At 48.3% G+C, this 12,932-nt stretch overlaps 1 protein-coding gene across 1 annotated transcript; it reads left to right on the plus strand.

The window, feature by feature from the left end:
- Nucleotides 1-242: 242 nt before the first annotated feature.
- Nucleotides 243-12,194, plus strand: LOC137355648 (regulator of G-protein signaling 8-like). The gene is made up of 6 exons (XM_068021022.1): nt 243-328; nt 5,143-5,238; nt 5,318-5,320; nt 6,192-6,253; nt 8,121-8,287; nt 11,746-12,194. Exons 1-6 carry the CDS (start codon nt 243-245, stop codon nt 11,911-11,913), a joined length of 582 nt encoding a protein of 193 aa, XP_067877123.1. The 3' UTR covers nt 11,914-12,194.
- Nucleotides 12,195-12,932: the final 738 nt, after the last annotated feature.

Below are 12,932 nucleotides of genomic sequence, written 5' to 3' on the forward strand. Positions count from 1 at the left end.
AAGGGGTTGGGCGCAGCAGGCGAAACTTTGGTCAGGGATTCTGAAGTTTGTCAGACAAGGCAAACTCCATGACAAAAAATACACTGGAACACAATCCAAAAGGGCCCAGGACTGCAGGAGGTTTCATAATGTGTTTTATATCCAAAAAGTGGAGGAATTCTAAACACGAGCAATAAATCTTTGTTATTGATACCCGGTACCCAGAGTCTGTGGAGGTACAGAGGAAGCTGCATTAGGAGTGAATGGATTCCACCCACCAGCATCTGAACTCATTGCTGTCGGCTTCTATCAATGATGTTCATCTCATATTACGGCAGATGTTTATAAAGTACAGCTGCTAGGTACAAAATGCACAAAAGGCATTGCATTCAGACATTCCGTACTGTTTGTTGGTCATAAAATTTCACAGAATGCGTGTGGCCTCATATTGCTACAGGGATTGCTTTCAATCCTGTCCCCAAATCCGGAAAGGTTCTTCCAGCATCTCGGGCTGGGATACCAGAGTCTCTTCATCATCTGATTGACAATCAACTGAAATCGAATCTTCACCCTCTCTCTTCCCCTTTCATTCTTCCTCTCTCTTATCTCTTCCCTTGCTCCCTTACTCCCTCACACTCTCTCCCTCTCATTTTCACCCGCCCCCTCTCACTCACTCTATCATTCTCAGCCTCCCTCTCCTCTCTCACTGTTTCACTCCCCTCTCTCTCTCACCACTTCTAGTTCAAAATTTAGACTGGCACCAGTGGAACACAGAGATTGTGCTGCACTGTCGGAAAGGCAGTACTGACAGAATGCTGCACTGTCAGAAAGGCAGTACTGAGGGAGTGGTGAACTGCTGGAGATGCAGTAATGGAGAGAATGCTGCACTGTCAGAGGAACAGTACTGAGGGAGTGCTGCACTGTCGGAGGTGCTGTCATTGGTTGAGACATTACGCTGAGCTCCTATCCGTGTGTTGTGAGGATCTGATTGATTTTAAAGATTCTGTCGCACAATATGGGAGCAAACAGGCTCCCGGAATTTGCTTGCAGCCTCACCTGCTCCTATGCCTTAATTTTGTGGGATTTGGATGATCCTTGTTTTCACATAAACAGGTTTCCCACTGACCTTTCCCAAAGCTGCAGCGATGGAGCGGGAGAGACTCTGAGGAGATTCCCAGTGAGGGAGGTCTCTGGTGTCCTGGACATTTTCCATCCCTCCACAAATCCAATCCACTAAAACACTGTAACTGGGCATTGATCGCACTCACTGCTGTGTGTGAGGCTGGACTGGGGTAGATAGTTCACTCTGTCTCCTGCAAAACAACACTCAATCCACATCAAAAATAATTCACCATAAGAAGCCGTGTAAGAGGCACAATCTCAACACAAGCCTTACTTATTATTGATAAACCACTTCCCAGTGTTTCTATGGACTCAGGACAGGTGATAATTTCCCATACAGGTCGAAGGCCTCACCCCTTCCTCTTCCTGTAACCTCGTCCAGCCCTACACCCCTCCCAGAAATCTCAGTTTCTCTGATTGGCCTCTTGAGCATGGCCCCTCCCTGCATCTCACCATTGGCGGCCGGGCCTTCAGCTGCCTAGGCCCTAAGCTCTGGAATTCCCTCCCTAAAGCTCTCTGCCTCTCCATCTCTCTCTCTCTCTCTTCCTTCAAACCCTCCTCTGTGACCAAGCCTCCAGTCGCCTGTCCTACTGTCTCCTTCTTTATCTTTTTGCCTGTTTTTTTTCCGATTCTGCCCTTCTATGGAATATTTTCCATGTCAGTGTACGGGGTCAGTTCTCCCGGTGTCCTGGCCTATATTTTGCCCTCGAGCAACATCGATAAACACCTTATTGCTGTGTGTGGGATCTTGCTGTGCGCACAGGGAATGTCAAGTTTCTCCGTGTGGTGGTTGAGGCGAACAACATAGATGCATCTAGGAAGGAGCTAGATAAGTACATGAGGGAGAAAGGAATAAAAGGTTATGCTGATTGGGTGAGATGAATAAAACAGAGTGGACGGAGGCTCGTGTAGAGCAGTAACGCCAGCATCGACCAGCTGGGCCGAATGGCCTGTCTCTGTGCTGTACATTCGATGTGATAGCTGCGAGTTGTTGCAGTTTTTGATGTGATTTGGAGTGTTCCCGTCACTGTAATGTTACAGGATGTGCTGGAGTTGTTCGAGTTCCTGCTCCCATTACAGCTCCTGCTGATTGCAGCACTCGGCAGCTTTGAGTTGGGCTGTAAGAGTTAAATGTGCTTCAGGCACTAAAAGCATTTGTAGCTGGAGGTCAGACTGGATTGTTACCGTGCTATACAACTGTGGAGGGCATCACAGCTGAGCTTGATCCTGTCCATGCACACACACACACACGGATTACACACACACACGCACACACGGATTACACACATATACACACACACACACGCACATTTTTCACCAAGAACAGCTTGCATGTATAGCGAAACATCCTGAGCTGATTTACAAAGGGTGAGAGAGAGGGAACTGATACTGAACAGGATGTGGAGAGTTGGCCCGAAGATGAGGTTAAACAGGTCGGTTTGGAGGAGGTTTCTGAAGGTGGGGAGAGACGTAGCGAGCGAGATGGGTTTCGGGAAAGAGCTGCAGAGTGAAAGGGTGTAATGGCTGGAGATGGTGCAGGCGAGTGAGGGAAGGACACAGTAAAGGGTACAAGTTCGGGTAGATAACTGGAAGGCGTTCCAAGGGTGGAGCAGGAGAGTGATCGAGACTGGGAACTCTCACTGAATTATTCCCATCTTAATCCAGGGGAAGGAAAGAAAGAAAGACTTGCATTTCTATAGCGCCTTTCACATCCTCAGATAATTGCCAAATGCTTGACAGCCAATGAGGACGTTTGAAGTGTATTCACTGCTGTGATGTCAGAAAAATGGCAGCCAATTTGTGCACAGCAAGATCCCAGAAACAGTAATGTGATAATGACAAGATAATCGGCTTTTGTGATGTTGGTTGAGGGATAAATATAGCCCAGGACACCGGGGAGAACTCACCAGCTCTCCTTCCAAATAGTGCCATCCACCTGAGAGAGCAGACAGGTCCTTGTTTTCACGTCTTATGTGAAAGATGGCACCTCGGACAAGTCAGCATTCCTTTAGTACTGCACTGGGAGTGTCTGCCTGGATTATGGGCTCAAGTCATAGTATCATAACATAGAAGGGCGACAGCACAGAAGGAGGCTATTTGGCCCATCATATCCATTCTGGCTCAGTGCAAGAGCAATTCATCTAGTCCCACTCCTCTGCCTTATCTGCCATAGCCCTGCATATTTTTTATCTGAGGATAATTATTTCATTCTCTTTTGAAAGCCTCAATCGAACCTGCCTCCGCTACACTCTCAGGCAGTGCATTCCTGATCCTAATGACTCGCTGCGTGAAAAGGTTTCCCCTCATGTCGCCTTTGCTTCTTTTGCCAATCACCTTAAATCTCAAGTCTCTGGAGTGGGATTTGAATCCTCGACCTTCTGCCTTAGAGACCCTGAGGCCGTTTGTGGTCCCTGTTGTTTCCTTGGCCTAGACAGTGAATGCCCAATGTACAAAACCTAGAAGAGTCATTCTGTACTTTCCCTCTGTATCATGATGTTAATCAACCCAGATAACTGTTGGAGAGCTGGAGCAACAAGAGCAGAGTGACCCTTGTCTATACTCGGGGTGGGGGGGTTCCATTCTCAGTGAGTGCTACACTTCACTGGTCCCTGACACATTGCCAGTGTTAGGATATTACATAGCAACATCTGAAATTAACCAGCAGAGAAAGGCCAGCTGGTCTATGAATCCCTGCCTCGTCACTAGGATACAAGTTTAAATGACATGGGTTAGCATAGACTGGATGTTGGGAGACTCGTCTTTTTCTACAGTCTAGTGAGGCTGTGGAATACATTGTTAGCTGGTGCTCAGGGTGCTGACTGTGTGTGAGCATGTGAGAGTGTATGAGCAAGGTGTGTGCGTTTGTGAGTGTGTATGAGGGTTTGTGTGCGTTTATGAGTGCGTGCAAGTCTGTGTGTGCATTGGAGAGTGTGTTTGTGTGTGAGAGTGAATGTATGAGAGTGTGTGTGCGTGCATGTGTGAGTGTCTGCGAGAGTGAGTGTGTGTGTGTGTCAGTGTGTGTGTCAGTGTGTGTGAGTGTGCGGTTTGATTCCATGGCTGTCAGTGATGATAAATAGTGATCTGGCACATCCCTGAGGGAAGAGAGGGGTTAGGGTGAACGGGACACAAACTGGATCAAAGGGAAAACAGTCTGATCTCCCTCTTCCATGGGGAATGAAGGGTTCAATCTAAAAGGAAGAAGGAATAAAATAGCGGCTTAATATTCAAATTATCTGTCATTCCACATGTGGTTCTTATTTTAAAAAATCTTTGGCAAATACTTGCTCTCTGTCTCTCTTTGTCTCTCTGGTTATCTTGTTTTTTTATCCACCTGTCTTTCTTTCTCCCACTTTCTTTCCTCTCTCACTTCATCTCTTTCTACATTTCATTCTCCACCTCACCCTCTCTCTCTCCCCAGAAGCTTGAGCCCATAATCCTGACTGACATTCCAGTGCAGTAGTGAGGAAGTGCTGCACTGTCAGAGGTGCCGTCTTTTAGATGAGACGTTTAGCTGAGGCCCCATCTGCCCTCTCAGGTGGATGTAAAAGATCCCATGGCACTATGTTGAAGAAAAGCAAGGGGGTTTTCCATGGTGTTCTGGCTTATATTTATCCATTAATCTAAGTCATCATAAAACAGTCTATCTTGTCTTTATTTCACGGTTGTATGTGGGAGCTTGCTGTACACAAATTCACTGCCATCTTTCCAACTTTACAACAGTGACTAAACTTCAAAAGTACTTTGTTGGCTGTAAAGCACTTTGGGTGGTCCTGAGGTTGTGAAAGGTGATATATAAATGCAAGTCTTTTTATTTCCCAACTCCTCTGACCATTTACAGAGCTTCCCACTCAATTCCATCCCAGCTGAGATTGGCTAACACCCCTGAAAGCAGATCGAACCAGAATTGATCCTGGTCCCTCCCGGGGTAAAGAATCTCCAGTAATTGTGATGGTAAAATGAGGTCACTGTTATGTGTAGACAGACAGCAGGAGCTGAAAGTGTCCCTGCCTCAGATCAACATTCATTCTCTTCATTTTCCAGAGCTAAAGAGGTCGGCACTCGACTGGGCTTCCTGCTGCTGAAATCCGAATCCATGGTAACCACAAGCAGGATTGAGAGGAAGGCCAGGAGCCGGGGGTGAGTCCAGTAACGGGAGAGGGGCAAGTGGGATCGTGTGACTGGAATACAGGGAGAATAATGGAGCCAGATCATGCAGTCGGTTCAGTTTGTCTCCCAATAGACTGACAGGCCTTGATATACCAGGCACTACATCAATTCGGTCAACTCCCAGCCAACTGTAACCACACCCCCAAACTGTAAACCACACCCCAAACTGTAAACCACACCCCTAAACTGTAGCCCACCCACAAACTGCAACCACACCCCCAAACTGTAACCCCACCCACAAACTGTAACTCCACCCACATACTGTGAACCACACCCACAAACTGTAACCACACCCACACACTGTTAACCACACCCACACACTGTTAACCACACCCACAAACTGTAAACCACACCCACAAACTGTAACCACACCCACAAACTGTAAACCATACCCACAAATTGTAAACCACACCCACAATCTGTAACAACACCCACAAACTGTACCCGCACCCGCAAACTGTAAACCACACTCACAAACTGTAACCACACCCACAAACTGTAAACCACACCCACAAACTGTAACCACACCCACAAACTGTAACCACACCCACAAATCGTAAACCACACCCCAAACTGTAAACCACACCCCACACTGTAACCACACCCACAAACTGTAACCACACCCACAAACTGTAACCACACCCACAAATTGTAAACAACACCCACAATCTGTAACCACACCCCCAAACTGTAACCACACTCACAAACTGTAAACCACACCCCCAAACTGTAAACCACACCCACAAACACCAGCAGTATCTACAAGCTTTTGCTGACCTGTCTTAATGTCTCCTCCTTTGGCTCAGTGCCAATTATTGTCTGTTTATGCCTCTGTGAAGTGCCTTGTTCCATTAATGGCACAATATTGTTCTTGTGGTTGTTGGTAATTTGGATAAAATAATCTCGTTTGATTTTTGCTGTAGAACCCACTCAGACGAAGCTCTTAAATGGGGAGAATCGCTGGACAAACTGCTGAACCACAAACGTAAGTGTGAAAGGACAAGAGGCTCGTTTTTCTATAGGGACTGATAACGTGTCCCAGAAACATCCTCACACACAATGAATTATACTGGAGCACAGTGACTGTTGTTCCATAGGGCAGACACCAGCAGCCATTTCACCTGGAGCAGGATCCAAAGGGGCAATGAGATAACTAACCCGTCAGTCTGCTTTTTGCTGGCGTGGGTTTAGAAGTGGACATTGGCCGTGGGATCCTTAACATCCACGTGAACACTGAAGGACCCGACTCCAGCAACATAGCTGGAATGTCGGCCTAGTTTACCTGCTCAAGCCTTGGATTGGGTTCAACCCACAGCCTCTGACTTAGAGGCGAGAGTTTTACCAACTGAGCTAAACCACCTTCAATATACAAACCATAAAGACAGGGTGACCCAGTAGCAATCGAGTTTAAAGGGGGCATCTTTTTCCTCAATATAACCTTTCTTCCTTTGCTAATAAACACCTGAAGCCTCACAGCGCAGTGAAAGTCTTGGCCCATCCCTTGTGCTCTACAGCAACATGAAGGAAAATGGTGCTGAGCTGTTGCAGAACCCAAACTGTTCCTGGTTTACCCACCTTAACACCCAATGTGATACTGAGCCATTCGGAGCAGAAAGCCCCAGGCCTCATCTTTGGCCTGTGCTGTCGGCTGGGCCTGGTGCAATTAGCCTCAGCCCAAGTGGGGTGGCTGTGGCAATGTGTGTCGGAGGAAGAAGGTTGATTATTTATTACAAATAATAATTTGCCCCTCAGCCCGCTGTGATTGGTGAAATGACGGGACTGCCATTGGCCTGTAGAGTTGAACGATGCAGCAGCGAGCAAGTGATATCACCACCCCGATGACCTCTCCCGCCCCCAAAGAAATAATGATTCTGTTCCTGTAACTGAGTGTCCTCAGAAATACTGACACAGTAATCGGAGGAGGGGAAATGTCGTCCCAAACACAGTCCTCCTCTGAGTTAACAGGCAGGGGTCAAAGGTCAGCGCTGTAGATGGTGACGCTGTAAGGGAAAGCTCGGAAACCCCCTCCCCTCTCTGCTTCCTGCGCTTACAATCACGTCTCGGCTTCAGTTTGTCTACAGCACTCTCTCTCTCTCGACCACTTCCAAAAGTACTTCATTGGCTGTAAAGCACTTTGGGACATCCTGGTATGCAAGGGGCTATATAAATGCAAGTCTTCCTCCTTACTGAATGGACTGTTCCTGTGTTGCCCCCCCACACCCCCACCCCAGGCTTTTGTACTGAACCATTGTCACCTGGAGGCCTCTGGTTTGTATTGAATTCGCTGATCTCAGAAGAGGAAGGTATTTCCAGTCCTGACCAGCAGTCAGTATCTATTGTGAGTGGACTTCAGCCAACAACAGGACGAGACTCAGCTTTGAAAGTTCCTGCAGTAGAATAGCCCGCCAACAATCTGGGTCTAGTCATGACGATTGAGAACTCGGGTCAGATGCGGGAGAGAATGTGCCTCAGTCACATTCCACCAGCTCACCTCAGCCCACCCACCCCTCTGTGATTACTGGGTTAACTGGACCATTTACTGTCACCAACTCTGATTGGACATATTTCTGGATGTGTAATCACATGACCTCCTGTGACTGAGATGATGGGAGGAGATTGAAAGGACCAAAATTAAAAAGCCACACAGCACAAGTGCGAGTTTGCTGTGCCTGGGGTGGGGAGGGGTATAGTTTGTAATGAGGGACTGTAGCCAGACAGTAGGTGTGTACTACGGTAATATTGCAATGCATGCATGTGCACTGTGTTTTTATCAATGGTCAAGGAGCAGGTCTACGGTTCTGAAAGAATCCTTCATGTAGAAGCAAAGACCAATTCTCTCTGTCCGCTTTCAGGTGGTGTGGCTGCGTTCCGCGCCTTTCTTCGCTCCGCGTTCAGCGAGGAGAACATCGACTTCTGGCTCGCCTGCGAGGAATATAAGAACACGAAGACCGGCTCCAAGCTCACGCTCAATGCCCAGAAGATTTACAACGAATTCGTCAAGGTCCAGGCACCAAAGGAGGCAGGTTTTCCTCTCTCGCTTCCGCCCCCTTTCCCCAGTTTTCTTTTCCTTGCTCTTCCCAGAGCCGAGCATCTCTGGATCAGGGTCAGGGGTCAGAAGGGATCAGGGGATCGGGGCGGGGAGGGGGTGGGGTGATTTGGAAGGATATGAGAGGGTTGGATGGGACTGAGCGGGTGGGAGGGTCAGTGGGCCCTAACAGCGTTGATGGATTTTGGGAGTTGAGTGTGCTGAGGGGGTCAGAGGGCACTGTCAAGGTCAGAGGGGGCTGTAGGAGTTGGACCGGGTCGGATAATATGGTCAGATGAAATGGTGGAGAGACGAACTGTCTTTTTTTGTTTGTTCTTGGGATGTGGGCATCGCTGGCAAGGCCAGCATTTGTTGCTCATCCAATTGCCCCTGAGAAGGTGGTGGTGAGCTGCCTTCTTGAACTGCTGCAGTTCATATGGGGTAGGTACACCCACAGTGCTGTTAGGAAGGGAGTTCCAGGATTTTGACCCAGCGACAGTGAAGGAACGGCGATATAGTTCCAAGTCAGGATGGTGTGTGACTTGGAGGGGAACTGGCAGGTGGTGGTGTTCCCATGGATTTGTTGCCCTTGTCCTTCTAGTTGGTAGAGGTCGCGGATTTGGAAGGTGCTGTCTAAGGAGCCTTGGTGCATTGCTGCAGTGCATCTTGTAGATGGTACACACTGCTGCCACTGTGTGTTGTTGATGGTGGGAGTGAATGTTTAAGGAGGTGGATGGAGTGCCGATCAAGCGGGCTGCTTTGTTCTGGTTGGTGTCGAGTGTTGTTGGAGCTTTACTCGTCACACTCCTGACTTTGTGCCTTGTAGATGGTGGGCAGGCTTGGGGAGTCAGGAGGTGAGTTACTCACTGCAGAATTCCCAGCCTCTGACCTGCTCTTGGTGGTAGCGATGGTAATGCCATTGAATGTCAAGGGGAGATGGTAGATTCTCTCTTGTTTGAGATGATCATTGCCTGGCACTTGTGTGGTGTGAATATTACTTGTCACTTATCAGCCCAAGCCTGAATGTTGTCCAGGTCTTGCTGCATGCGGACATAGACTGCTTAAGTGTCTGAGGAATTGCAAATAGTACTGAACTCTGTGCCATTGTCAGCAGGGAAGGTACTTGATGAAGCAGCTGAAGATGGTTGGGCCTAGGACACTACCCTGAGGAACTCCTGCAGTGATGTCCTGGAGTTCAGATGATTGACCTCCAACAACCACAACCATCTTCCTTTGAGCTAGGTATGATCTCAAACCGGTGGAGAGTTTTCCCCCTGATTTGCTAGGGCTCCTTGATGCCACATTTGGTCAAATGCTGTCTTGATGTGAAGGGCAGTCATTCTCACCTCACCTTTGGAATTCAGCTCTTTTGTCCATGTTTGGACCAAGGCTGTAATGATGTTGGAAACAAGTGACCTGGCAGAAACCAAACTGAGCATCAGTGAACAGGTAGTTGCTGAGTAAGTGCCGTTTGATAGCACTGTCGATGACACCTTCCATCATTTTCCTGATGATAGAGAGTAGGCTGATGGGGAGGTAATTGGCCGGGTTGGATTTGTCCTGCTTTTTGTTGACAGGACATACCTGGGCAATTTTCCACATTGCAGGGTAGATGCCAGTTTTGTGGCTATACTGGAACAGCTTGGCTAGGGGCACGGCTTGTTCTGGAACAGAAGTCTTCAGTACTATTGCCGGAATGTTGTCAGGGCCCATAGCCTTTGCAGTATCCAGTGCCTTCAGTCATTTCTTGATATCACGTGGAGTGAATCGAATTGGCTGAAAACTGGCATCTATGATTGTGGGGGCCGTCAGGAGTCCGAGATGGTTCATCAACTTGATACTTCTGGCTGAAGATGGATGCAAATGCTTCAGCCTTAACTTTTGCACTGATGTGCTGGGCTCCCCCATCATTGAGGATGGGGATATTTGTGGAGCCCTCCTCTTCCGGTTAGTTGCCTAATTGTCCACCACCTTTCACAACAAGATGTGGCAGGACTGCAGAGCTTAATCTGATCGGTTAGTTGTGGGTTCACATAGCTCTGTCTATCACATGATGCTTCCACTTTTTAGCATGCATGTGGTGCTGTGTTGTAGCTTCACCAGTCTGGCACCTCATTTTGAGGTATGCCTGGTGCTGCTCCTGGCATGCCCTCCCGCACTCTTTATTAAACCAGGGTTGGTCCCCCAGCTTGATGGTAATGGTAGAGTGGGGGAATATTCTGGGCCATGAGGCCACGGATTGTGGTTGAATACAATTCTGCTGCTGCTGATGGCCCACAGCACCTCATGGATGCCTAGTTTTGAGCTGCACTATCTGTCTAGCTCATTTAGCACGCTGGTAGAGCGATGGAGGGTAACCTCAATGTGAAGATGGGACTTGGTCTCCACAAGGACTGTGCGGTGGTCGCTCCTGCCTATCCTGTCATGGACTAATGCATCTGCGACAGGTCGAGTGGTGAGGAGAAGGTCAAGTAGACTTTTCTCTCTTATTGGTTCTCTTACCACCTGCCACTCGCTCTGTCTGGAAGATATGTCTTTCAAGACACAGCCAGCTCAGTCAGTAGTGGTGTTACATTTTTTTTGCCCTTGCTACCCTCAATGCTTCTTCTAAGTGGTGTTCAACATGGAGAAGTACTGATTCTATAGCTGAGGGAGGGTGGGAGGTGATAATCAGTAGGAGGTTTCCTTGCTCATTTTTGACTTGATGCCATGAGACTTCATGGGGCCTGGAGTCAATGTTGAGGACTCTCAGGGCAACTCCCTCCTGATTGTATACCACTGTGCCGCCACCTCTGGTGGGTCTGGACATAGCCAGGGATGGTGACGGAGGAGTCTAGGACATGAGCTGCAAAGTATGATTCAGTGAGTGTGACTAGGTCAGGCTGTTGCTTGACTTGCCTGTGGGACAGCTCTCCCAATTTTGGCACACATCCCAACATGTTAGTGAGGAAGGCTTTGCAGGGTGTGCCTTTGTCGTGTCTGGTGCTTAGGTCGATGCGACTGGTTTTATTGTTAGCCTTTTCTGTAGTGGCTTTTTACAACTGAGTGGCTTTCTAGGTCATTTCGGAGAGTAGTTAGAGTCAATCACATTGCTGTGGGTCTGGAGTGACAAGTAGGCCAGACCGGGTAAGGACAGCAGATTTCCTTCTCTGAAAGACATTAGTGAACCAGAGGAGTTTTTACAACAAAGTTAGTTTCATGATCATTATTAATAAGACTGGTATTGTATTCCAGATTTGTTAATTAATTGAATTTAAATTCCTTCAGCTGCCATGGTGGGATTTGAACCCATGTCGCTGGGGTATTAATCCAGGCCTCTAGATTACTAGGTCAGTAACGTTGCCACTAGGCTACTGTCCCCTCAGCAAGGAGTCAGCAGTTTCGATGGGAGGGCTGTACAGGGGGAGGAGCTGGTGGGCAGGACACTGACTGTTTCCTTTAACACTTCTCAGATCAATCTCGACTCGCATAGCAGAGAGAGTGTCCACAACAACGTGACCAAGCCGAGCCGCTCCTGCTTCGAGCCGGCCCAGAAAAGGATCTACGGCCTCATGGAGAAAGACTCCTTCCCTCGTTTCCTGAAGTCCCAGTTCTACCTCGGCTTGGTCAAGCAGACTTAGAGGGAGGAAGATGCATGTCTGAGAAGAGCAGAGGAATCAGAGAGAGTTCAGGAGACCGTCGCATAGAGAATCACCAACCCAACATCTGCTTACCTGGGGTCTGGAATTTCAGTCCTCAGACTCGGGCCTTCAACTGGTCGACTGACTGAGAAGAGCCAATGGGCTGATGAATCACCTCGTTTGAACTCATTTTTCTCCAATTCTAGTGAGCAGTGAAGATTCCGGCAGAGATAACGGGACATGTCCTGTAAATATAGCCAAATAGTAGTCACAGTCTTCAGGGGAGATAATCTGCTGGGGGTTGGGGGTGGGGGAGGGGATTGGGGGGGAGGGGGAATAGATATTAAAGACTCATGGGCCTTGGGTGAGGAGCCTCTTGTAATTGCTGCCACCAAGCCTGTTCCTTGTGCTGGGGACAGTTACATTTGTCTAACCGCAGCATACAGGCCAGACCTGTGGCTGGGATAGTTTCAGTGCCAGGTCTCATAGGAAACGGAATTGGCCATTCAGCCCATCGAGGTTGTCTCATGGTCAATATCAATAGATTAGGCTCCTCACATTAAATGGACCAATCAGGTCAGGGTCTAGGTCACTATCTCTCTCTCTCTATCTCAAGATCTGTTCAGCACTTGCAAAAACGTGTGATACTGTCACTCCAGTACGACTATGTTAAACAGAACATGAAGAGTAGGGTCTTCCGTTAAAGCATTCGAGTGCGTTCCGTTGGCTTCCCCCATGATTCTGTCCATTGGATTGTGTTCAAAGTTTTGGTTCAGGAGCAGGTTAAGATCTCAAGCCCCACTCCAAAGACTCGAGCCTATGATCAAGGCTGAGACTCCCGTGCAGTGCTGAGGGAGTGCGACACTGTCGGAGGTGCCGTTGCCGTCCTACGGATGAGACCTTTGGTGGATGTAAAAGATCCCACTGCCCTACTGCAATGAAGAGCAGGGGAATTCTCCCCAGAGTCTGGGCCAACATTTATCCCTCAACCAAAATTAGTAAAACTGACTCTGCTGTTA

Source organism: Heterodontus francisci, chromosome 43 (assembly GCF_036365525.1).
Source record: "Heterodontus francisci isolate sHetFra1 chromosome 43, sHetFra1.hap1, whole genome shotgun sequence".
Lineage (NCBI taxonomy): Eukaryota > Metazoa > Chordata > Chondrichthyes > Heterodontiformes > Heterodontidae > Heterodontus > Heterodontus francisci.